Here is a 27,730-nt window from a genome sequence, read left to right as displayed (position 1 = left end):
GTGTGTGTGTGTGGACACTAACTGTAATACTATACCACAATCGTTGGAGGAAGTAGGCTTGTATATGAAAACGGTGGGCAATCAAAACATCAGGGTCAAGCTCATTAGGGCACGCAAGAGAAAACGTAAAATATTAAGTGTTTTGCCCACGGAAAGCGAATATTTGCATCCAGGAAGTCCCTCCTTGTTTTTGTCGGTTTTCTTCCATTTGATGCCCAAAGAACATGACCCTAATTGTAACTTACACAACCTTACTGTATTAATGTCAGACTTCCACCAAGTCTTGCCTTATCAAGCATGAATAACTTAACAGTACAGCATGAAACAATGCACTTTTTTGCATGGTGTGGCAAACAATTTGCCACATCAAAATGAAAATACACAGAATGATACATCACCTACAGAGGCTATTGTGTATCTTCATCCACTATAAAGCCAGTCACCGTTAGTCAACAATTAACTGCCAATAACACAACTTTAAAAAGTATTAAAAAGCTTTCAATTAGACAATTAAGCTATTTTTCTGCACTTAAAACAGTGATTGGATAAATTGGTTGAACTGGTTAACGAGGCTCTGTGGGGTGTCAAGCATTCTAATGCTGTCCTGATGTTGCCTACAGTGGGGTTGTCACGAAACCAGTTTTGCGATATTCAGAAGTATTTTGGCAAAGACACAAAACATGATGCAGACACAGCGCAAACACACCTGTAAGATTGTCAAATGCTTGCCTGCCAACAGTACTTAGCACCTCTGAACAGTGTCGTCAGTCAATCTCTATTGTGTTCACACCTCAGACTTTGGAACTCAGCTTTGTTATAATACTCCAAGCCAGAAGGTGGCAGTAGCGTTGTTTGGCAATGCATATCCGTTCGTATTGCTTATAGTCTAGATTCCAAGTGATCTGCGCTAATGTTGCTATTTTGTAGAAAGCCCTTGTTGATACGAACCAGATGGCCACAGCTAGATGATTACCTAGCAAGATGGCAAAGAAACAATTTAATTCACTCTCCATAATCCCATACGGCCAGTGTCAGACCATAGCCAAATGTTTAGCTAGCTAGCTAACAATAGCATATTCACTAGCTAGCACAACATAGCTAGCTAGCCAGCCAGCCAAGGACACTGCACTAACTAGGCAGCTAACAACCATTGTGATTAATTATAGTGTCAATACTACCTACAGTGGTTAGCTAGCTTGGAAGTATGTAGTGGTGTGTGCATTGCAACTCTACACTTAGCTAGCTACCATCCCATAGCCTACATTGCATTTGAAGTGTGACTGGCTCATCCGTGGACGTACGAAGAAAATGCCCTTACTTGTCGTTTTTTGTTGTTGACTTCCCCACGTGGGGGTTAATGCTCTCAAAATGGCTCAAAGTCAAGTTGTTGGCCACTGACAAGTATTGCGATTCTAGGTCCGTCGCTACCGGGTCGGCAGGCAACAGGTACTGCTTTTGTTCTAGCAAGAGAAGGGAGGGCCACCAACTGTGATAATCTAACTGCCGATAGGGACTTCTCTGTGCATTTCATGCTTTACGTTATTGAAGAAAACAGTCCTAATGTTGGAAACAAACAGCCTTATATAGTCAGCCAGTGTCGCATTTGTTTATTTTCCAAGATATAGCACAGCAAGCGCTTAAAGGATCAAAGAATTTAATCTGCTTTGAGTTTCCAATTGAACATTTTGCATAGCAGCATCGTGACACTGGTATTGTGACGACCCTAGCCTACAGTAGCAGTTAGTATGGATGATGTTGCTAGCTACATAACGGCAGTCTTCATTTGAGAAACAGGGGCGATACGAAGATCTGAGACGAAACAGAGCCTGTAAGTCTAAAAGAATGACATTTTTCAACAAATAGGTTAAAATGCCAGGAATGGCATGCAAGTATCTAGACTATACTACACATATAGGCTCGGTGGTTTGCAACACAAAACTACTGAAGGCAAGGATTTAAGAATGGGAGAGAAAAGTACAACACGAAACACCATGTTTCTCAAAACACACAGCAACACAGTAGCTGTCAATCAAAAGCCTGTCTATTATAATTCTGCTTTTAAAGACCATTTCTCTGGCAATTGCTCAATGAGACGGGAAACAAAAGCGCTCCAATTTGGCAACACAGACCTCTTATAGCAGCTGTACCAACACTATGCGCTAAGACACTGTGGTTAACATAGAGAGGGGTCATGAAACATGAGACTAGGTAGAAGGCGATAGGAAAGGAAGGTTTTGATTTAGGGAAAGGCGAAAAGCTGTGCAAACCTTCCAAACTTGTCCTTGCTGGAGGAGGAGCATTGTAACAGAAAGAGAGAAAGGTATACATCAACACAGGCTCTTCAGTAACTAACATGCATATCTAATTGCAAACAACTGGTTTTGGAGATATTTCTACATTCTAATATGTTAGTTATACAGGCCAAGGACTTAGGCCTATGTTATGCCACATGGGCCTAGATAAGAAGGTCCCCCTATGTGAGTGTCCCAACTGTCATTAATTCAAAACTGATGGTATTAATTATGGTGTAGTCTACGTTGTCCCTATTATAAGAACCTTGACCTCCAGGAGTGGGGTGCTCTGTAAGCTTCTCTCCGTCTAGCCTAGGGGACACTTGAGGATTAGGACACTGAAGATTAGAGGGTTGTAGGGTGAATAAGCAGAAAGAACAGCATGCAAGAGAAGCATAAATCAGGGATGCAAACTCGTGAGGGACAAAAGAGGCAACACTTTCCCTGCTAGGGGGAAATTCAGGTTAACTAATTAAACAAAGAATATGATCTACATGATCAATCTCTGTGTGTAAAATAAAAAGTGGTTCATGTGAACCTAACTCTCAGCTGAAAAATGTAAAGAAAGCAATCCAATGTTATTTGTTGCTTAGACTTTACTGCAAATGACACTCACGTCTTGAGAGAAAAACAATGCACTAATATTGCAGTTAGCCATGACAGCCTTTATAATAGAATTATTGTGACCACACACACACACACATCTAAAGTTGAAGTCGGAAGTTTACATAAACTAGTTTTAATGACTCCAACCTAAGTGTTTCAACCACTCCACAAATTTCTTGTTAACAAACTAGTTTTGGCAAGTTGGTTAGGACATCTACTTTGTGCATGACACAAGCAATTTTTCCAACAGTTGTTGACAGAGATTATTTCACATATAATTCAATGTACCACAATGTCAGTGGGTCAGAACTTTACATTCACTAAGTTGACTGTGCCTTTAAACAGCTTGGATAATTCCAGAAAAATTATGTCATGGCATTTGAGTCAATTGGATGTGTACCTGTGGATGTATTTCAAGGCCTACCTTCAAATGCAGTGCCTCTTTGCTTGACATCATGGGAAAATCTATAGAAAACAGCCAAGACCACAGAAAAACTCCTGAAGGTAACACGTTCATCTGTACAAACAATAGTATGCAAGTATAAACACCATGGGACCACGCAGCTGTCATACCGCTCAGGAAGGAGATGCGTTCTGTCTCCTAGAGATGAACGTACTTTGATGCGAAAAGTAAAAATCAATCCCAGAACAACAGCAAAGGACCTTGGGAAGATGCTGGAGGAAACAGGTACAAAAGTATCTATATCCACAGTAAATAGAGTCCTATATCGACAGCAAGGAAGAAGCCAACGCTCCAAAACCACCATAAAAAACAGACTACGGTTTGCAACTGCACATGGGGACAAAGATGGTACTTTTTGGAGAAATGTCCTCTGGTCTGATGAAACAAAAATAGAACTGTTTGGCCACAATGACATCGTTATGTTGGGAGGAAAAAGGGGGAGGCTTGCAAGCCGAAGAGCACCATCCCAACCGTGAAGCACGGGGGTGGCAACGTCATGTTGTGGGGGTGCTTTGCTGCAGGAGGGACTGGTGCACTTCACAAAATAGATGGCATCATGACGGAGGAAAATTATGTGGATATATTGAAGCAACATCTCTAGACATCAATCAAGAAGTTAAAGCTTGGTCACAAATGAGTCTTCCAAATGGACAATGACCCCAAGCATACTTCCAAAATTGTGGCAAAATGGCTTAAGGACAACAAAGTCAAGGTATTGGAGTGGCCATCACAAAGCCCCGACCTCAATCCTATAGAAAGTTTGTGGGCAGAACTGAAAAAGTGTGTGTGTTCAAGGAGGCCTACAAACCTGACTCAGTTACAAAATTCACCCAACTTATCGTGGGAAGCTTGTGGAAGGCTACCCGAAACGTTTGACCTGAGTTAAACAATTCAAAGGCAATGCTACCCAAATTCTAATTGAGTGTATGTAAACTTCTGACCCAGTAGGAATGTGATGAAATAAATAAATGCAGAAATATCGAATTCTCTACTGTTATTCTGACATTTCACATTCTTAAAATAAAGTGGTGATCCTACATTTTTACTAGGATTAAATGTCAGGAATTGTAAAAAACTGAGTTTAAATCTATTTGGCTAAGGTGCATGTAAACTTCCGACTTCAACTGTAGTATCCTAGCAAAACTAGTGCATGATTGTGTGAAGACAGTTTGCCTGACTCAGTAAATTGGATTATGGCCTACACTTGCAGACAGGAAAGTGAATAGAATAAGCATCACATGACAGACACTGGGCTCCGATACAGCCCTGTCGCTATGGTTCAGAAAGACAAAGACTGGCTGGGCCAACAGCTCACTTTACCTCATTCACACTATAGCCCTACATCCAAACCAAGCCAAGGTGAACTGTAGGCCTGTATTGGGCTTGCCTGGTTACAAATCCACCATAGTTGCTAAAGTTGTGATGGAAACGACAACATGAAAGGAAAATATAGCCAACATAGTACAGTTCGCGTAGGGATGGACAAGTCCATTCGGATATCCGGATAAACATTAGTATTCGATTACTTGAGTGACTGCCAAATTATTATTTAATATGTTACTTTGGTTTTGGTTTTACAGATACAATCCATAACATTTCCTGACGTTCAATAGAGAGCAATAGTAATGGCATATTTTGTAGGCACTACTCCGCCATGGCTCTTTGGCCAAAGCTTATGGGGAAATTAATGTTTTTTTAATGGGGAAATGCCTAAAATAAGGTCTGTAGTTTAACACAGGTTTAGGAGATCTTATACGTTTTGTGCTATGAGATACAGTATGTAACCACTCTCAAATTCATAGACATAGCTTTGACCATTCATGATATCAAAATTATAGTTTTAACCATGTTGAGGCTATAGGCCTACAGTGTTTCTTTACAATTACATTGTTTACAAATAGTGGAGTAAAACAAGCTTATATTTTGGGTTCTGATAGGGTACAACAGTTGAGTTGAACTAAACTCATGAGTTTTTTTTTTTGTTATGTCCTCAAGAATCATTGAGCTTGACATTAACGCTTGTCCGCTCCGCAAGTAAAAAATAAAAATAAATTAAAAAGCAGATTATAGATTGTCCATACGGACAAGTAAAAAATGGTTAAAAAAAACGTTAAAATCTAATGTCAAACAATTAGGCTACTCCGATGCGCACTGTCCTCCCAATCTCTGCAGAGCGCATCGGTGTACAATTATTGTAGGCCTGCATTGACAGGCACTAGCAGTCTTTCAATCCTGCAGTCAAGAGATGCATTTATTTTTTATATCAAAATGTGCCAAGCCACACGTGTTGATATTCATTGCTAGTTAGTGAGTTACTTGCCCAGTTACAGCAAATGTTTGGTCAGCAAAGAAAATCCTGGAAAAGTCCAGGTGTGTGCATCACCTGCGTGTGCCAGTGGGCCATTGCCAGAGGAGAGAGAGAGAGAGAGAGACATTGCAGCAGCAGGTAAAATAATACAACAAACTAGCTCGATTCATTTCAAAACATAGTGTAGTAGTGTAGCTGGTTATCTCGCTAGTTAACTATTAGCATGTATTAATATAATTGTCATGTGTGATCCCCCCCATTTTTTTCCACCTGCACAAGTGTATAACCGCAAAAGGCCTACAGCCACAAAGTTGATATGATGCACAGTTGATGAATTGGCTCAAAATTGGGTGTTAAGAAATAATTCTGACACTCTTGGAAAAACTTGAGATTCTCCTCTATACAATGTACTTCTGACAACATTAAACAAATATATTGTCATACTGGTATCGTCCCGGTGTTGTTCCGAAAATCTCCCCCCTGCCTGAATTCTCCCCCCTTCGAATTTACTTCATTTTGTGACTAGTCAAATACTTTCTATAGAACAAACTTCAATAAACATTTCAGAACTACGGCTGAATTATTAACCTTACACTTTCAAAAATACTAGTTGAATAAGACATGGGCATTTTGGAAAATATGTATTTATAGACTAATACAAATCAGTAGCGGATTTAGGTACGGGCAGCATCTTGCCAGGGGCGGCATGTGGTGCCCCCAGGTGCAGGCGCTGAATGGGGGGGTTCACCCAGTGCGCCATATTGAAACAAATAGGCAAACCAAAAACTGCAGACAAAAATGCTTTCTGCTACTAAGATTTGAGAAATGTAGACTAAACTGACAACGGAGTGAATAGCAGAAATCTCAACGAGCAAGCAAGTCGCAGCAATGAAGAACGAGAAGGGGGGGTTACCTGCCGTGCTCTCTAAACAGCTACTATAAGGTTCAGCTAACTTTAGCCACCAATAGGAATCAATGGGAGTGATATAGTCTCGCAGTGTCAGACGTAGGAGCAAGAGGACCTTGTCAGGCGAGGATGTCGGATTCTCTTGGACATTTCGAAAGGGGGAAAACCATTTTTTACTGGGAGGGTCCTCTTTAAAATGCACACAACAAATCGTTAGCTACTTTGCTTAGACGTTGCCCACCTTAGCCATTTGGTACCTGAATCATTGAATGAGGGAATTAATAAAGAGTATGTGGTTGTAATTGTAATGTTGCATGCTGGCCAGCAATCCAGGAGAGCCACTGGGTGTACAGGCTTTTGCTCAAGCCCTGCGCTAGCACAACACACACAAAAAGTCAGCTGCTCAACAAGACCTTGATAAAGATTAGATCAAAATCATGCACACCCAGTAGCGCTCCAAATGGAGGGTTTTATACCGTAGTCTATCATTGCAGTATTTTACTTTGCTGCACACCCAGTATTGTGATTTGATACTGTGATTTCAATGTGATTCGATGTTCTAAATATATTGCTCACCATGTCTCTGTTGCAGATGGACAAGAGCGAGCCATGAGAAACTTGTTTTGATCAATCATGGAAATAAGTGCTCTAAACATATTGCGATAGTCAAAACGATATCGACTGAAATACACCCCCCCCCCCCATCTTCATCATCACTACTAGCATGCTACCTAAATTGCTGTCATCAACACGTTCACTTATCATCACACTCAACAACAAACTATCAATTGAAGGGTTTGGGGGCTGACCATAGTTAGCAAGCTAATGTTGTGTGGATTATTGAAATCAGACCTATTATCTATAATGATAGTAGACCGTACATTATGCCGTTTCTGGCTATGCACCCACCCGAGCTTTCTGCCTAACTAGCTAACTACTACAAGAGGAGGGCGATTAGCTAGCAGTCTGTCTACCATTACAAGCAGGCTAGCTAGCATTAAGGCCTTCACACTGATTCCTGACCATTCCCGATGCTTTGCACCAGTCATGTAACGTTATATTAATAGAACCAAACACAGGTTTCTATTTAATTACCTAAGAATGGATGCATATATATATATACACATTTGTGAACTTAAGAAGAATGTAACACAGACATATCTTAGTTACCTTTTTGATGTTATAGATCCGGGTGAGCATCCCGATTCCCCTGTCGTTAAGGATGGTAAATTTCTCTGCCAGCTTTTGCTGGCTCGGCTGCAATGCCCCCCGTGACATTTTACTTGTTCAAGGTGTTCCTCAAACCAAAATGTGTCCTGTATCTTCGCAGTACAGTGTTGGTATAGAATAAATACTTGCTGTAATAAAAATCGTGTTATAGTGTTACAATTCGTCCATTTAAGGAAAACATCAAGGCTAACAAACCCACCCCACGGTCTCCCTGTTTTTCCTTTCTCGCTACCTAGGTGTTGCCCCCGCTCAGAACGAGGCTGCTCCCTGCAACACGACTCTGTTCACGTGACACAATTCCGTTCATATTTCCCATTTGTATCATTGTGACAGGGGGTAGCCCGATAGCTAGCGTTCGGAAATACGTTAGTTTGCAATAAAACGCGAGCACTTCATTGGATTACAATACACTGTTGCGAAAACGTTTTTTATATTATGTGCTGCTAGCTAGATTAGCGGCTCTCAGTATTTGTGCTTACAAAGACCCATTTGACAGATGCAATGCATTCACTTGCACAGGAAATTAAAGGATTTTCGAAAACAAAACTGAAAAAGCAAAGCACTGTTGTGACAACTGTGCTCGGGCGACGGCACATAGAAACAATGGACGACTCCAACGTGCACGAAATTGAGGACCCAGGGATGTCATGCTGTGGATTTGTTCAAGATACCAGTTTGGATCTTCATGTTGGCATTATCAAGCCATTTCTACTGCTCTGTAAGGCATCATCATTAGTTGTTTCCATTAAATTGTCCAGTGAAATTTTGTTGTTGTCGACATTTATAAAGTTTGCATATAAAATGGATGCGACAATTCTATCGAGCGTTTCATTTTAACTGTCTCGTGCAGACAACGTAATGTGGTCATCCACAAAAGGGGGTCGCACCAACATATTAATTTAGACCATGTTTAAAGGGAAGCTAAATTTAGATTAGAGGAAGGATTTAAATTATTCTAGGTTTACAATTTGGTGCAACAAGATTAATTGCTGATTTTTAACCCAGTTTAAGAGTTAATCCACGTTGGTGCAACCCACCAAGTGTTGAATAACAGTGCCATATTCAAATAATCATCATGTGCCAATGTATCGCCATGGTCCGTGCCATGGTGAAATTTGCACTACTTTAGATCTTAAATAATTGGATGGTGAAACTTGCCAGCCAACCAGAAAAGCAAGTCTTGAAAGTGTCTTGTGGGTGTAAAGAAACAATTTTATAGTTGAAAAATGTGCTTTTAAAAGCAGTTGTCATTTAGAATAATCCTATTAAATGTAAAGTCCTCTGTTTAGGGGACCTGCGTGGTACTGGTACCGGTTCCAACCGACATTTCCGCTTATAAATTGATCTGTGTACACAATAGATCGAAATGGCTTGCATTGAGCAAGTTCCCACAGACAGGGTATATTTTCTGAACCTGTGTGATGTAGGAAGTGAAATTGGAAACCGGTTGAAGTTGTGATGGCCCTCCTACCATTTAATTTGCTCTTCCGACTGTCCATCAAATCCTGACTGAGCTATATGTATTCGTCTTTGATATATTGGCGATCGCACATTTGTTTATGCATCCTGCAAACGATTTTTGATTTTCTTTTTTTAAATGTAACTAAATCAAACCACTTCTGTAGAAAAAAAAATATATATATATATATATATATATATATATCAAATCAAATCAAATTTTATTTGTCACATACACATGGTTAGCAGATGTTAATGCGAGTGTAGCGAAATGCTTGTGCTTCTAGTTCTGACAATGCAGTAATAACAAGTAATCTAACTAACAATTCCAAAACTACTGTCTTGTACACAGTGTAAGGGGATAAAGAATATGTACATGAGGATATATGAATGAGTGATGGTACAGAGCAGCATAGGCAAGATACAGTAGATGGTATCGGGTACAGTATGTACAAATGAGATGAGTATGTAAACAAAGTGGCATAGTATAGTATAAAGTGGCTAGTGATACATGTATTACATAAGGATACCGTCGATGATATAGAGTACAGTATATACGTATGCATATGAGATGAATAATGTAGGGTAAGTAACATTTATATAAGGTAGCATTGTTTAAAGTGGCTAGTGATATATTTACATCATTTCCCATCAATTCCCATTATTAAAGTGGCTGGAGTTGAGTCAGTGTCAGTGTGTTGGCAGCAGCCACTCAGTGTTAGTGGTGGCTGTTTAACAGTCTGATGGCCTTGAGATAGAAGCTGTTTTTCAGTCTCTCGGTCCCAGCTTTGATGCACCTGTACTGACCTCGCCTTCTGGATGATAGCGGGGTGAACAGGCAGTGGCTCGGGTGGTTGATGTCCTTGATGATCTTTATGGCCTTCCTGTGACATCGGGTGGTGTAGGTGTCCTGGAGGGCAGGTAGTTTGCCCCCGGTGATGCGTTGTGCAGACCTCACTACCCTCTGGAGAGCCTTACGGTTGAGGGCGGTGCAGTTGCCATACCAGGCGGTGATACAGCCCGCCAGGATGCTCTCGATTGTGCATCTGTAGAAGTTTGTGAGTGCTTTTGGTGACAAGCCGAATTTCTTCAGCCTCCTGAGGTTGAAGAGGCGCTGCTGCGCCTTTTTCACGATGCTATCTGTGTGAGTGGACCAATTCAGTTTGTCTGTGATGTGTATGCCGAGGAACTTAAAACTTGCTACCCTATCCACTACTGTTCCATCGATGTGGATAGGGGGGTGTTCCCTCTGCTGTTTCCTGAAGTCCACAATCATCTCCTTAGTTTTGTTGACGTTGAGTGTGAGGTTGTTTTCCTGACACCACACTCCGAGGGCCCTCACCTCCTCCCTGTAGGCCGTCTCATCGTTGTTGGTAATCAAGCCTACCACTGTTGTGTCGTCCGCAAACTTGATGATTGAGTTGGAGGCGTGCGTGGCCACGCAGTCGTGGGTGAACAGGGAGTACAGGAGAGGGCTCAGAACGCAACCTTGTGGGGCCCCAGTGTTGAGGATCAGCGGGGAGGAGATGTTGTTGCCTACCCTCACCACCTGGGGGCGGCCCGTCAGGAAGTCCAGTACCCAGTTGCACAGGGCGGGGTCGAGACCCAGGGTCTCGAGCTTGATGACGAGCTTGGAGGGTACTATGGTGTTGAATGCCGAGCTGTAGTCGATGAACAGCATTCTCACATAGGTATTCCTCTTGTCCAGATGGGTTAGGGCAGTGTGCAGTGTGGTTGAGATTGCATCGTCTGTGGACCTATTTGGGCGGTAAGCAAATTGGAGTGGGTCTAGGGTGTATATATATATATATACACACACACACACACACACACACACACACACACACACACATACACATATATATATACATACACAGTTGAAGTCTGAAGTTTACATACTCCTTAGCCAAATACATTTAAACCCTATCCCTATCAGAACCCAAAATATTAGCTTGTTTTTTACTCCACTATTTGTAAACAATGTAATTGTAAAGAAACACTGTAGGCCTATAGCCTCAACATGGTTAAAACTATAATTTTGATATCATGAATTGTCAAAGCTATGTCTATGAATTTGAGAGTGGTTACATACTGTATCTCATAGCACAAAACGTATACGATCTCCTAAACCTGTGTTAAACTACAGACCTTATTTTAGGCATTTCCCCATTAAAAAAACATTAATTTCCCCATTAAAAAAACATTAATTTCCCCATAAGCTTTGGCCAAAGAGCCATGGTGGAGTAGTGCCTACAAAAATATGCCATTACTATTGCTCTCTATTGAATGGCAGGAAATGCTATGGATTTTATCTGTAAAATCAAAACCAAAGTAACATATCAAATAGTAATTTGACAGTCACTCAAGTAATCAAATACTAACGTTTATCCGGATATCCAAATGGATGTGTCTGTACTATGTTGGCTCTATTTTCTTTTCATACTGTCGTTTCCATCACAGTTCTAGCAACTATGGTGGATTTGTAACCAGGCAGGCCCAATACAGGCCTACAGTTCAGCTTGGCTTGGTTTGGCTGTAGGGCTATAGTGTGAATGAGGCAAAGTGAGTTGTTGGCCCAGCCAGTCTTTGTCTTTCTGAACCATAGCGACAGGGCTGTATCGGAGCCCAGTGTCTGTCATGTGATGCTTATATTCTATTTACTCTCCTGTCTGCGAAGTGTAGGCAATAATCCAATTTACTGAGCCAGGCAAACTGTCTTAATCGCATAATCATGCACCAGTTTTGCTAGGATACTACAGTTGAAGTCGGAAGTTTACATACCTTAGCCAAATAGATTTAAACTCAGTTTTTCACAATTCTTGACATTTAATCCTAGTAAAAATGCCCTGTCTTAGGTCAGTTAGGATCACCACTTTATTTTAAGAATGTGAAATGTCAGAATAATAGTAGAGAGAATGATTTACTAAAGCTTTTGTTTCTGTCATCACATTCCCAGTGGGTCAGAAGTTTACATACACTCAATTAGTATTTGGTAGTATTGCCTTTGAATTTTTTAACTTGGGTCAAATGTTTAGGGTACTCTTCCACAAGCTTCCCACAATAAGTTGCGTGAATTTTGGCCCATTCCTCCTGACAGAGCTGGTGTAACTGAGTCAGGTTTGTAGGCCTCCTTGCTCGCACATGCTTTTTCAGTTCTGCCCACAAATTTGTATAGGATTGAGGTCAGAGCTTTGTGATGGCCACTCCAATACCTTGACTTTGTTGTCTTTAAGCCATTTTGCCACAACTTTGGAATTATGCTTGGGGTCATTGTCCATTTGGAAGACCCATTTGCGACCAAGCTTTAACTTCCTGACTGATGTCTTGAGATGTTGCTTCGATATAACCGCATAATTTACTTCCTCATGTCGCCATCTATTTTGTGACGTGCACCAGTCCCTCCTGCAGCAAAGCACCCCCACAACATGATGCTGCCACACCGGTGCTTCATGGTTGGGATGGTGTTCTTTGGCTTGCAAGCCTTCGACTCATCTCTTGGAGAAAGAACGCAAGAAATGTGTGGAGTGGTTGAAAAACAAGTTTTAATGACTCCAACCCAAGTCTATGTAAACTTCCGACTTCAACTGTATATAGACAAATATACAAACTACCGTTCAAAAGTTTGCGGTCAGAAACAACTTTTTTCTGAAACTCATCAGTCTATTCTTGTTCTGAAAATTGAAGGCTATTCCATGCGTGAAATTGCCAAGAAACTGAAGATCTGTTTCCTTCACAGAACAGCGCAAACGGGCTCTAACCAGAATAGATTGAGGAGTGGGTGGCCCCGGTGCACAACTGAGCAACAGGACAAGTACGTCAGAGTGTCTAGTTTTAAAAACAGACGCCTCACAAGTCCTCAACTAGCAGCTTCATTAAATTGTACCTGCAAAATTGATGAGTTTCAAAATTGATGAGTTTTTTTCTGGACGTTTTGAGCCTGTAATCCAACCCACAAATGCTGATGCTCCAGATACTCAACTAGTCTAAAGACCAGTTTTATTGCTTCCTTAATCAGAACAACAGTTTTAAGCTGTGTTAACATAATTGCAAAAGGGTTTTCTTTTAAAATTATAAACTTGGATTAGCTAACACAACGTGCCATTGGAACACATGGTTGCTGATAATGGGCCTCTGCACACCTATGTAGATATTACATTAAAAATCAGCCGTTTCCAGCTTCAATAGTCCTTTACAACATTAAGAATGTCTACGCTGTATTTCTGATCAATTTGATGTTATTTTAATGAAGACAATTCCTGTGTGGTTGATGCCCGGCGTCTGACACGCTGGGGGAATGGGGAAAAATTAAATCTGTCGGTCCTGTTTTTTGATAAAGAGCAAAAAACCCACGCATATGAAGCTTGGTTATGTAAAATATACTGTAAGAGCTTTCGTCCTCAAACCATTGCAATTGGAAGGATTTGTAAAATATTTGGCCATGTTCCAAGGGTGTGCAGACGGACAGAGTATATTGAAGAACGGTGTGTAGAAGGACAATGTTGTTGCACTTGTGGTGGGGAACATGATCCCGATTTCCTGAAGTGCCCTGTAAGGGTAAAGGAGATTGAGGTGGAAAAGGTTTGAGCGGTCAATCGAATCTCCTATGCGGAGGCGATTTTAAAATAATTGAGAAAACAATTGATGCCATTGAACATATGGTAGTGGAGTAAATGTTTGCTGTCAGTCAAAAGATACATTGTGTGTTTAAAGTGGATTTTGTGGAGTTCATTGCCAAAGTTATAAACTGTACGGCACAAGTCTCAAAGAAATCTAAGAAACTGGACATTATTGTGAATGCGGTCAGAAAAGTTTTTGGGACTCAAGGATTTTACATTTGAGGAGTTGCAAGGGATACTGGCGCCGGAAGACCCGCCCTCCCAGGTTTCCCTTGAGCCTGTGTAGGGATCTGATATGCACTACCATTCAAAAGTTTGGGGTCCCTTAGAAATGTCCTTGTGCACTCACCCTGTATGCAGCTGGAGGTTGAATGTTTGAAGGGGTACGGGACTATAAAAAGTTTGGGAACCACTGCAGTAGCACTTTCAGAGATTGATTTATATCCATTAATATAAAATAATACATTTTAAACAAACACTTTCTGTTTGTCTTAGATGGACAAGATTAATATGAGAGGAAATAAAAAGTTCCGGAAGCCAAGTCAGAGCTCTAGACATTCACAGCGATGGGGGCATACATTTTGACAGACAGCCCTTTAGAAAATATGCACAAAAACCTGGGTCAATGGAAAACTGCCGTGTGTTTGTGTTTATTCTACACCCTCGTGTATATTAGTGGTTCTCAACCAGGGGTCCTAGGAAAAGCAAAGAGACCTAGCAAATAGAAAATAACTGCATTTAAGTCCAAAATATTTCACATTATGGAAGATAAGTGTTTTTAAATACTTTCAAATATTACAATGTTTTCAATTTCAGATTGAGTGTTGACAATAAATTAATATTGAGCAGACTGCTTACTCTTAAAAATGGGATCTCCGATGTAGGGGGTCCTCAGAATATCTGGAAGTGTTTTAAGGGGGACTTGGAACAACTTTTAGAACTGCTGTGAATGTGACTGGGTTCAAACCCAGGTCTCCTGTGTGCCTCACGACTGTAGGTTTGAGTTTTTTATTTTTACAGGGACAGTGCACATTAATCAACGTTTCAGTAAAAGTGTCGGTTTTAGCCAGCCGGCTAATTTTCAACCGCAGTCCCTGGGCAGGTTATTAAAAACAATTACAATATAGACAATCATTGAGCAGTAGCAACATAGGACAAGCAAGACATAGCATACAGAGCAACATAGAACAAAAAGCAGCAAGACAAAATTCAAAAAAGCAACAAAGTGTTTCCACACCTCACAAGCTACAGACAACATGGAAAGCGGCAATACACAGCTAGGAATTATGATCACAAATCTGATTGACCTTTAGCCATGTATTCATACATTTTGTGAAAGTGTGATAGTTGGTGCAGTTATGCGTGTCTGATGGCAGTGTATTCCAGACATGGGAAGCTCTCACAGAGAAAGCGGTGCTTATCCTTAAGGGAACTATACAGTCAATACAGGTTGTATTTGCCCACTGAGCTAAAGCTTAGGCATAAGCTCAGGTCGATGACACAATTCTTCAAGTCTCAGTCAAGGTTACTCATCACACAAGCGTGATTCACTGAACCATTGAAAGTTAATCTAAATTGTTATTTTATGTACTGTCTAGTTGACACATAGTAGCCTGCCTTGTTACAACATTGTGTAGGCATGATACTTTTTTTGTTTGTTGCAGCATCCCAAGACGCAGCCCAAGATATAGAAACTTTGAAGAAATTTAAGGTAAAAACGTGCCTATTGTGGTGTACATTTCAATTAAACAATAAAAAAATATATACATTTCCCTAACGCAACACTTCTTCCTTCCAGGTTTCACATATATTGAATGTTGCCTATGGTGTTAAAAATAACTTCCCAGATCTATTCAGTTATAAAACAGTGACCATTCTGGATATTCCGGAAACAGACATCACCTCATATATCCAAGAATGTTCACAGTTCATAGATCAAGCCAAAACTGAGGTAAAATAAGAATGGTTATTATGTGGATGTATAAATTAATGAATCTTTGTGTTAACTGACCATGTAAGACAATAATTGGGATTTGCCGTAACAATAAAAACAAGGAAATAAGGACTGGGTAGGGTATTTGCTATGAATAACTGATAACTGTGTAACACCTTATTGCCACATTTCTCAAGTCGTTAATTTAGATTTCTTTCCATTTTCTCCAGAGTGGGGTTGTCCTGGTTCATTGCAATGCTGGAGTCTCCCGTGCTGCCTCAGTATTAATTGGGTACCTCATGTACAGAGAAGGTTTGGGGTTTGATGAAGCATTTGCCGTTGTGAAGGAAGCAAGACCCTCTATCCGTCCCAATCCAGGATTTCATGAACAACTGAAGAATTACAAGCCATAGACAACTAACACAATGTAAATGCAAAACAAGAAATATAAATGCAGTGTCTTATGTAGGCCGAACATCCTGAACATGCAAGACACTAATAATAAAATTAAAATCATTACAAACCATAGGCAAATATGTTTGTTATGAAGCCAATGGAACAGAGGGGTATACTACAAAGCAGGATCAAGTTAACCAGCTAACTTACCTAAATATTCTTTCATAACTTTACATTTTTTAGAAAGATAAGCTTGAAATAGGAATGATCTAGTTGACTCAACAACCCCAAAAAATTTAAGTTTAGCATTGTTTATCAAAGATAGCTGGCTAACTCATTGATCCTGCTTTGTAGTATACCCCTCTGATGGACAACATTGAAACAATTATTTAGTGTATTGATAAGCATTCTCCTTCGATATAGTGTAAAACTTCCTGTGGTTTTAGTTTTTGCCCTGATATTTTGAATTATAGTCGACCAGCAGAAAATTAATGGCGGAGGTACGCTAAACCAATGTGAACTTTAATGCCCTTTCCTAACCCTTACCTTAACCTCACTCTCATTCCTAAACGTAACTTTAATTAATTTCGACCCACTAAGGCTAATCTTTTCTTCTAAACTTTATTGATCTCCGGAGGGGAAATTGGATTCATCACTAGCATAAGATTTTATACAGGGACAATAGACACATTGTCAGACTGACTGTCCGCTATGTCTGACATCAAAATGAATGGGAAGTTTTGGCATTGATGATGACAATTTACGTTTACTGGCCTGATTCAAACACAAATGTTGAAAAATGTATTCTCTCCTAATATAGAATATTGGTTGCATTCTATATGCTGTCAACTGTCAGTATACAGGAGTATTTCTTTTTTCAACGAGGCCATGAATTTTATTGTATTTCTTTACTTAACTAGGCAAGTCAGTTAAGAACAAATTTTACTTACAATTACGACCTACCCTGGCCAAACCAGGACGACGCTGGGCAAATTTGTGCACCGCCCTATGGGACTCCCAATCACGGCCCGTTGTGATACTGAGATGGGAGTCCCATAGGGCGGGAGTCCCCCTATGAAGAAAGCAACCTTTCATAGTTAACTGTATCGGAGTGCTGCCTTGCATCGAAATTGTCAATACAGCTACAGCCGGTTTTCCCTGAGTTCTTTTTTTTTTTAGACATATTGAGACCTAGGTCACTTTTTCAAACATGCCCTGTATAATACGCAACAATTTTTTTTTAAATGTCATTGCGTAACAGTTGAGGAAATCACTCAATTGTAATTCATTAGGCCCTAATCTATGTATTTCTAATGACTGGGAATACAGAGATGCATCTGTTGGTCAAAGATACCTTTAAAAAAAAAAATGGGCCTCAGGATCTTGTCACTGTATTTTTGTGCATTCAAATTGCCATCGATAAAAATGCAATTGTGTTCGTTGTCCATAGTTTATGCCTGACCATACCATAACCCCACCATGGGCACTCTGTTCACAACGCTGACATCAGCAAAGCCCTCTCCCACACGACGCCATACACATGGTCTGCGGTTGTGAGGTCGGTTGGATGTACAGTACTGCTAAATTCTCTAAAATGACATTGGAGGCAGCTTATGATAGTGAAATTAACATTAAATTCTCTGGCAACAGCTCTGGTGGACATTCCTGCATTCAGCATGCCAATTGCAGCACACTCCCTCCAAAGCGCCTGTGGCATTGTGTTGTGGGACAAAACTGCACGTTTTAGAGTGGCCTTTTGTCTCCAGCACATGGTGCACATGTGTAATGACCGTGCTGTTTAATCAGCCACTTGATATACCACACCTGTCAGGTGTATGGATTATCTTGGCAGGGGAGAAATGCTCACTAACAGGGATGTAAACACATTGATGCACAAAATGTGTGCTTATGGAAAATTTCAGCGCTCTTTTTTTTCAGCTCATGAAACATGGGACCAACACTTTCCATGTTGGGTTTATTTGTGTTCAGTAGCTTAAACTGTTAAAGAGCTGTACCGTTTTGAAAACCAACCACTTTAGGCTGCCATTGACACCCATGTTATTTTACGTCATTTCAAATAGTTATAATGCACAGTAATGTTTAGGATTCAAACCTTTCAAACAGCCTACTCAATATTAGGAAGGTGTTCTGGATGTTTTGTACACTCAGTGTAGACACATTTTCACCTAACAGACTCAAACAGAAACATGCAATACGTTACAGCTCGCTTCACAGCTTTTTCCCTTCCAAATACAGGGAAACTCGCTGTGGTCTATCCACTGCGTTGGACCCTCGCAGTCATGTTTTGGTAAAAAAAAAAAAAGCGTGGGAGTTGACGTCATGAGTGCATGAAGAATAATTGCCCATCCCATTATAGCTATTTCTGGGGGGGGGGGGGGGGGGGGGGATGAGAAATTGCATGGTGCTTGTGATTTTTAATTAATGAAATTAAGCTACCTTTGATTTAGGATTTAAATAGTAGTCTCAGATTTTATTTTTTTTCCCTGAAATGGGACTAGGCATTTTCTTTAAAGATGCAATCTGTAACTATGGGCAACCCTACCAATTTCACATAGATCTGTCACTCTTTGAAAGCAAGTCTAAGAAGTGGTAGATCTGTTGTGTGCCTCACCTTCTGGATGATAGCGGGGTGAAGCGGGGTGAAGTGGCTCCGGTGGTTGATGTCCTTGATGATCTTTTGGGCCTTCCTGTGACATTGGGTGCTGTAGGTAGTGGCGGTTCTAGGTTGTATGGCTCCGTGGGCGAACCCCCCTCCCATAAAAAGCTCCATTCTGCACTAACTAATTTTTAGTCAGACATTTGGAACACAAATAATATTGGAGGCCACTCACACTACTGAGCCTCATTTTGACTTGTTTTAAGGACATTACATCAAAGTTGGATCAGCCTGTAGTGTGGTTTGCCACTTTTATTTTGAGTGTGACTCCAAATCCAGACCTCCATGGGTTGATAAATTTGATTTCCATTGATAATTTTTGTGTGATTTTGTTGTCAGCACATTCAGCTATGTAAAGAAAAAAGTATTTAATGAGAATATTTCTTTCATTCAGCTCTAGGATGTGTTATTTTAGTGTTCCCTTTATTTTTTTGAGCAGTGTATATTCACAGTATTATGAATGAATTGTGGTTTATTTGGTAGCATTTCATAGAGTGACTGATTTGACTAATATTGACTAATATTGACTAATATTCACGATACAGATTATTAAAGTGTCTATAAATAGACAATGACAGAGAGCACACATATGCACAGACTCTCCCGCCACACAAATACAGTATGCATGCATACACAAGAACTATTCAAACTCTGTATTCAACATTTCTTTTGAAACCTAAGCTTACTTTTAATAATTTTTGTATATACAAAAAAATCCCAGATTCAAAAACATCTTGATGTTAATGTACCATGATCTCCCTGTTAAAATATATACAGATTTGGAGGTGAATGGATCAAGGTTAGTTTGGATTGTCAAATAAACTGATAGGATTGTTATTCTGCCCTGTTCAATGTATAAGGTGCACTCATCCACTTCAGAGTATGCTCACTCATATACATGCATAGTCATGTCCTGCATCCCAATTGGCACCCTATTCCCTAAAGTTCACTACTTTTGACCAGAGCCTTACGGATGCCAATTAGGACACAGACATGCACACTCCTGATTGTGCCAAATGGGATGCAGACCAATGATCCTTCTCCTTTCTTATACCTTCTATATCTCATGCCACTGCATGGGAACTTGAATGGTTTTCCTCACAGAGGAAAAGGAAATTACTGTCTTGCCGATGTATCTGAATGGTAGGCTATAATATTGTATGACTAATATGCACTGGCTGACAATTGCTGCAGCTCTCCCTAGTTGATATGGGCAGTTATTGCTTCCTATGTACACATGTGAAATAATCTAGCATGTACTGTATGGCAAACAAGAAGGAAAAGTAACTGTACCCTTTGAGGGAGGAAACACAACTTCAATTTTACCTTTATGGCGCCGGAGTAGAAGGCAGACGTTTTACATGCCCCCAGCCGATTGTGTTTTTTTGTTTGTTTATTTGCATTGTTTGTAACTTATTTTTTTACTTATTTTGTACATAATGTTGCCGCTATCATGACCGGAAATAACTTCTAGACATTAGGACTGCGGTTACTCACCACAGACTAGCAGAATACTTATTTCTTTTCACCACTCTGACGAGCCCGACGCGAAGGATATACTGCTTCCTCGGGAACAGGACCTGATCCTCGTGATCTGCGTGAAGAGGAGGCAGAGGGGCCGAAGAGCAGGCAGCATTCTGAGAATTCATAGGCTATCGAATAAACCCCCACTTTCTGTTACGGTGAGTGAATGAGGACCCAAAAGCGAACTAACTTAAACAGAGCTTCTTTAATAACCAAACATAGGTAGGCTCAGATAGACCGGCAGATTCCGACAGGACAGGACAAGGTTACAGCAAACATGACGATAGTCTGGCTCAGGCATGAAACACAACAAACAAGAATCCGACAAGGACAGGAACAAAAACAGAGAGAGATATAGGGACCTAATCAGAGGGAAAAAGGGAACAGGTGGGAAACGGGGTGAATGGGTAGTTAGGAGGAGACAAGGCACAGCTGGGGGAAAGAGGGGGAGAAAAGGTAACCTAACAACGACCAGCAGAGGGAGACAGGGTGAAGGGAAAGGACAGAAACACACAACATGACAATACATGACAGTACCCCCCCACTCACCGAGCGCCTCCTGGCGCACTCGAGGAGGAAACCTGGCGGCAACGGAGGAAATCCTCGATCAGCGCACGGTCCAGCACGTCCCGAGAGGGAACCCAACTCCTCTCCTCAGGACCGTACCCCTCCCAATCAACGAGGTACTGGTGACCACGGCCCCGAGGACGCATGTCCAAAATCCTGCGGACCCTGTAGATGGGTGCGCCCTCGACAAGGATGGGGGGGGGGGGGGGAAGACGAGCGGGGGCGCGAAGAACGGGCTTAATACCGGAGACATGGAAGACCGGGTGGACGCGACGAAGGTATCGCGGAAGAAGAAGTCGAACTGCGACAGGATTAATGACCCGAGAAATACGGAACGGACCAATGAACCGCGGGGTCAACTTGCGAGAAGCCGTCTTAAGGGGAAGGTTCTGAGTGGAGAGCCAAACTCTCTGACCGCGACAATATCTAGGACTCTTAGTTCTACGCTTATTAGCAGCCCTCACAGTCTGCGTCCTATAACGGCAAAGTGCAGACCTGACCCTCTTCCAGGTGCGCTCGCAACGTTGGACAAAAGCCTGAGCGGAGGGGACGCTGGACTCGGCGAACTGAGATGAGAACAGCGGAGGCTGGTACCCGAGGCTACTCTGAAAAGGAGATAGCCCGGTCGCAGACGAAGGAAGCGAGTTGTGGGCGTATTCTGCCCAGGGGAGCTGTTCTGACCAAGACGCAGGGTTGCGAAAAGAAAGACTGCGTAAGATGCGACCAATAGTCTGATTGGCCCGTTCTGCTTGACCGTTAGACTGGGGGTGAAAGCCGGAAGAGAGACTGACGGAAGCCCCAATCAAACGGCAAAACTCCCTCCAAAATTGAGACGTGAATTGCGGACCTCTGTCCGAAACGACGTCTGACGGAAGGCCATGAATTCTGAAAACATTCTCGATGATGATTTGTGCCGTCTCTTTAGCAGAAGGAAGCTTAGTAAGGGGAATGAAATGAGCCGCCTTAGAGAACCTATCGACAACCGTAAGAATAACAGTCTTCCCCGCTGACGAAGGCAGTCCGGTGACAAAATCTAAGGCGATGTGAGACCACGGTCGAGAGGGAATGGGAAGCGGCCTGAGACGGCCGGCAGGAGGGGAGTTACCGGACTTAGTCTGCGCGCAGACCGAACAAGCAGCCACGAAACGACGCGTGTCATGCTCCCGGGTGGGCCACCAAAAACGCTGGCGAATGGAAGCAAGCGTACCCCGAACGCCAGGGTGGCCGGCTAACTTGGCAGAGTGAGCCCACTGAAGAACGGCCAGACGAGTAGGAACGGGAACGAAAAGAAGGTTCCTAGGACAAGCGCGCGGCGACGGAGTGTGAGTGAGCGCTTGCTTTACCTGCCTCTCAATTCCCCAGACAGTCAACCCGACAACACGCCCCTCAGGGAGAATCCCCTCGGGGTCAGTGGAGGCTACTGAAGAACTGAAGAGACGAGATAAAGCATCAGGCTTGGTGTTCTTAGAGCCCGGACGATAAGAAATCACGAACTCGAAACGAGCGAAAAACAGCGCCCAACGCGCCTGACGCGCATTAAGTCGTTTGGCAGAACGGATGTACTCAAGGTTCCTATGGTCAGTCCAAACGACAAAAGGAACGGTCGCCCCCTCCAACCACTGTCGCCATTCGCCTAGGGCTAACCGGATGGCGAGCAGTTCGCGGTTTCCCACATCATAGTTACGTTCCGACGGGGACAGGCGATGAGAAAAATACGCGCATGGGTGGACCTTGTCGTCAGAGAGGGAGCGCTGAGAAAGAATGGCTCCCACGCCCACCTCTGACGCGTCAACCTCGACAACGAACTGTCTAGAGACGTCAGGTGTAACAAGGATAGGAGCGGATGTAAAACGATTCTTGAGGAGATCAAAAGCTCCCTGGGCGGAAACGGACCACTTAAAGCACGTCTTGACAGAAGTAAGGGCTGTGAGAGGAGCTGCCACCTGACCGAAATTACGGATGAAACGACGATAGAAGTTCGCGAAGCCGAGAAAGCGCTGCAGCTCGACGCGTGACTTAGGGGCGGGCCAATCAATGACAGCTTGGACCTTAGCGGGATCCATCTTAATGCCTTCAGCGGAAATAACAGAACCGAGAAATGTGACGGAGGAGGCATGAAAAGTGCACTTCTCAGCCTTCACAAAAAGACAATTCTCTAAAAGGCGCTGGAGGACACGTCGAACGTGCTGAAGATGAATCTGGAGTGACGGTGAAAAAATCAGGATATCGTCAAGGTAAACGAAAACAAAGATGTTCAGCATGTCTCTCAGGACATCATTGACTAATGCCTGAAAGACAGCTGGAGCGTTAGCGAGGCCGAAAGGAAGAACCCGGTATTCAAAGTGCCCTAACGGAGTGTTAAACGCCGTCTTCCACTCGTCCCCCTCCCTGATGCGCACGAGATGGTAAGCGTTACGAAGGTCCAACTTAGTGAAAAACCTGGCTCCCTGCAGGATCTCGAAGGCTGAGGACATAAGAGGAAGCGGATAACGATTCTTAACTGTTATGTCATTCAGCCCTCGATAATCTATGCAGGGGCGCAGAGACCCGTCCTTCTTCTTGACAAAAAAAAACCCCGCTCCGGCGGGAGAGGAAGAGGGGACTATGGTACCGGCGTCAAGAGCTACAGACAAATAATCCTCGAGAGCCTTACGTTCGGGAGCCGACAGAGAGTATAGTCTACCCCGGGGGGGAGTGGTTCCCGGAAGGAGATCAATACTACAATCATACGACCGGTGTGGAGGAAGAGAGGTGGCCCTGGACCGACTGAACACCGTGCGCAGATCGTGATATTCCTCCGGCACCCCTGTCAAATCACCAGGCTCCTCCTGTGAAGAAGAGACAGAGGAAACAGGAGGGATAGCAGACATTAAACATTTCACATGACAAGAGACGTTCCAGGAGAGGATAGAATTACTAGACCAATTAATGGAAGGATTATGACAAACTAGCCAGGGATGGCCCAAAACAACAGGTGTAAAAGGTGAACGAAAAATCAAAAAAGAAATGGTTTCGCTATGATTACCAGAAACAGTGAGGGTTAAAGGTAGCGTCTCACGCTGAATCCTGGGGAGAGGACTACCATCCAGGGCGAACAAGGCCGTGGACTCCCTTAACTGTCTGAGAGGAATGTCATGTTCCCGAGCCCAGGTCTCGTCCATAAAACAGCCCTCCGCCCCAGAGTCTATTAAGGCACTGCAGGAAGCTGACGAACCGGTCCAGCGTAGATGGACCGACAAGGTAGTGCAGGATCTTGAAGGAGAGACAGGAGTAGTAGCGCTCACCAGTAGCCCTCCGCTTACTGATGAGCTCTGGCTTTTACTGGACATGAAGTGACAAAATGACCCGCAGAACCGCAATAGAGACAGAGGCGGTTGGTGATTCTCCGTTCCCTCTCCTTAGTCGAGATGCGGATACCTCCCAGCTGCATAGGCTCAGCTCCCGAGCCGGCAGAGGAAGATGGTAGTGATGCGGAGAGGGGGGCAACGGAGAACGCGAGCTCCTTTCCACGAGCTCGGTGACGAAGATCAACCCGTCGCTCAATGCGAATAGCGAGTTCAATCAAGGAATCCACACTGGAAGTAACCTCCCGGGAGAGAATCTCATCCTTTACCTCTGCGCGGAGACCCTCCAGAAGACGAGCGAGCAAAGCCGGCTCGTTCCAGCCACTGGAGGCAGCAAGAGTGCGAAACTCAATAGAGTAGTCTGTTATGGATCGATTGCCTTGACATAGGGAAGACAGGGCCCTGGAAGCCTCCTCCCCAAAAACAGATCGATCAAAAACCCGTATCATCTCCTCCTTAAAGTCCTGATACTGGTTAGTACACTCAGCCCTTGCCTCCCAGATTGCCGTGCCCCACTCACGAGCCCGTCCAGTAAGGAGAGATATGACGTAGGCGACAATTCCTGCTCGTGTCTGCCTAGCATCGCTCCCTGGATCTCGACGGCTGAGTGGAGAGGATCCGAAGTCGCTGGGTCCATTCTTGGTCGGATTCTTCTGTTACGGTGAGTGAATGAGGACCCAAAAGCGAACTAACTTAAACAGAGCTTCTTTAATAACCAAACATAGGTAGGCTCAGATAGACCGGCAGATTCCGACAGGACAGGACAAGGTTACAGCAAACATGACGATAGTCTGGCTCAGGCATGAAACACAACAAACAAGAATCCGACAAGGACAGGAACAAAAACAGAGAGAGATATAGGGACCTAATCAGAGGGAAAAAGGGAACAGGTGGGAAACGGGGTGAATGGGTAGTTAGGAGGAGACAAGGCACAGCTGGGGGAAAGAGGGGGAGAAAAGGTAACCTAACAACGACCAGCAGAGGGAGACAGGGTGAAGGGAAAGGACAGAAACACACAACATGACAATACATGACACTTTCCTCCATTCTGCTAGTAAACATGCAACCCTTGGAGAATAAAATCGACGAGTTACGCAGAAGATTAAACTTCCAAAGGGACATTAAAAACTGTAACATCTTATGCTTCACAGAGTTGTAGCTGAATGACGACAATATCAATATATAGCTGGCTAGTTATACGATGTACCGGCAGGATAGAACAGTGGCGTCTGGTAAGACAAGGGGCAGCGGACTATGTATTTTTTGTAAATAACAGTTGGTGCACGACATCTAAGGAAGTCTCAAGCTATTGCTCGCCTGAGGTAGAGCATCTCATGATAAGCTGTAGACCACACTACCTACCGAAAGAGTTTTCATCTGTATTTTTCGTAGTTGTTTACATACCACCACTGTCAGAAGCACTAAGACAGCATTGAATGATCTGTACTCTGTCATAAGCAAACAAGAAACGCTCACGAGAGGCGGCGCTCCAAGTAGCCGGGGACTTTAATGCAGGGAAACTTAAATCCATTTTACCAAATTTCTATCTGCATGTTAAATGTGCAACCAGAAGAAAAAGAACTCTGGACCACCAATACTTCACACACAGAGATACATACAAAGCTCTTCCTCTCCCTCCATTTATCAAATCTGACCATAATTCTATCCTCCTGATTCCTGCTTACAAGCAAAAATTAAATCAGGAAGCACCAGTGACTAGATCAACAAAAAACTGGTCAGATGAAGCAGATGCTAAGCTACCGGACTGTTTTGCTAGCACAGACTGGAAAATGTTCCGTGATTCCTCCGATGGCATTGAGGAGTACACCACATCAGTCATTGGCTTCATCAATAAGTGCATCGATGACGTCGTCCCCACTGTGACTGTACGTACATACCCAACCAGAAGCCATGGATTACAAGCAGCATCCGCACTGAGCTAAAGGCTAGAGCTGCGGCTTTCAAGGAGTGGGACTCTAACCCGGAAGCTTAGAAGAAATTCTGCTATGCCGTCAGACGAACCATCAAACAGGGAAAGCATCAACACAGGACTAAGATCGTATCGACCTACACCAGCTCTGAAGCTCGTTGCATGTAGCAGGGCTTGCAAACCATTACAGACAACAAAGGGAAGCCCCGCCGAGAGCTGCCCAGTGACATGAGCCTACCAGACAAGCTAAACTACTTCTATGCTCGCTTCGAGGCAAATAACACTGAAACATGCATGAGAGCACCAGCTGTTCCAGAAGACTGTGTGATCACGCTCACCGCAGCCAATGTGAGTAAGCCCTTTAAACAGGTCAACATTCATAAGGCCGCAGGGCCAGACTGATTACCAGGACGTGTCTTCACTGACATTTTCAACCTCTCCCTGTCACAGTCTGTAATACCAACATGTTTTAAGCAGACCACCATAGTGCCTGTGCCCAAGAACATTAAGGTAACCTACCTAAATTACTAATGACTCGAAGCAGTCACATCTGTAGCCATGAAGTGCTTTGAAAGGCTGGTCATGGTCACAACATGGTCACAGCACCATCATCCCAGAAACCCTAGACCCACACAAATTTACCACCCCAACAGATCCACAGATGATGAAATCCTTATTGCACTTTGACTACAGCTCAGCGTTCAACACCATAGTGCCCACACAGCTCATCACTAAGCTAAGGACCCTGGGACTAAACACCTCCCTCTGCAGCTGGATCCTGGACTTCCTGACGGGCCGCCCCCCAGATGGTAGGGGTAGGTAACAACACATCCACCAAACTGATCCTCATCACAGGGGCCCCTCAAGGTTGTATGCTCAGTCCCCTGCTGCACTCCCTGTTCACTCATGACTGCACGGCCAGGCACGACTCCAACACCATCGTTAAGTTTGCCGATGACGCAACAGTGGTAGGCCTGATCATTGACAACAACGAGACAGCCTATGGGAGGGTCAGAGACCTGGCCGTGTGGTGCTAGGACAACAACCTCTCCCTCAACTTGATCAAGACAAAGGAGATGACTGTGGAGTACAGGAAAAGGAGGACCGGACACGCCCCCGTTCTCGGGCTGCAGTGGAGCAGGTTGAGAGCTTCAAGTTCATTGGTGTCCACATCAACAAACTAGCATGGTCCAAGCACACCAAGACGTTTGTGAAGAGGGCATGACAAAACCTGTTTCCCCTCAAGAGACCGAAAAGATTTGGCATAGGTCCTTAGATCCTCAAAAGGTTCTACAGCTGCCTCATTGAGAGCATCCGGACTGGTTGCATCACTGCCTGGTATGGCAACTGCTCGGTCCCTGACCGCAAGGCACTACAGAGGGTAGTGTGAATGACCCAGTACATCACTGGGGCCAAGCTTCCTGCCATCCAGGACCACAATACCAGGAGGTGTCAGAGGAAGGCCATAAAAATTGTCAAG

At 43.2% G+C, this 27,730-nt stretch overlaps 2 protein-coding genes across 5 annotated transcripts in view; one reads left to right on the top strand and one right to left on the bottom strand.

Moving 5' to 3' along the window:
* LOC110527602 (nck-associated protein 1) overlaps nt 1–8,425 on the bottom strand; it is a 61,938-nt gene extending 53,513 nt beyond the window's left edge. The window contains exons 1-2 of one of the 4 annotated variants that reach the window (XM_090240545.1): nt 7,746–8,126; nt 2,268–2,285 (exon numbers count right to left, since the gene is read on the bottom strand). In XM_090240545.1, the coding sequence (XP_090096671.1) occupies nt 2,268–2,285; nt 7,746–7,853 (126 nt within the window). In that variant the 5' untranslated portion in view covers nt 7,854–8,126. Of the gene's footprint in view, nt 1–2,267; nt 2,286–7,745 lie in introns of all 4 variants that reach the window. The other 3 variants (XM_090240547.1, XR_016497143.1, XM_021608995.3) reach the window with 3 other exon arrangements.
* LOC110527603 (dual specificity protein phosphatase 19) lies at nt 8,307–16,335 on the top strand. Its single transcript, XM_021608998.3, has 4 exons — nt 8,307–8,523; nt 15,544–15,590; nt 15,678–15,830; nt 16,043–16,335. The coding sequence occupies exons 1-4, from the start codon at nt 8,307–8,309 to the stop codon at nt 16,223–16,225; spliced, it is 600 nt and encodes a 199-aa protein (XP_021464673.2). The 3' UTR covers nt 16,226–16,335.
* The last annotated feature ends 11,395 nt before the right edge of the window (nt 16,336–27,730 follow it).

Source organism: Oncorhynchus mykiss, chromosome 7 (genome assembly GCF_057628025.1).
Source record: "Oncorhynchus mykiss isolate SJ-2025 chromosome 7, ASM5762802v1, whole genome shotgun sequence".
Classification (NCBI taxonomy): domain Eukaryota; kingdom Metazoa; phylum Chordata; class Actinopteri; order Salmoniformes; family Salmonidae; genus Oncorhynchus; species Oncorhynchus mykiss.
Note: the sequence above shows the minus strand (reverse complement) of the source record. Positions and strands in the feature narration are given on the sequence as shown.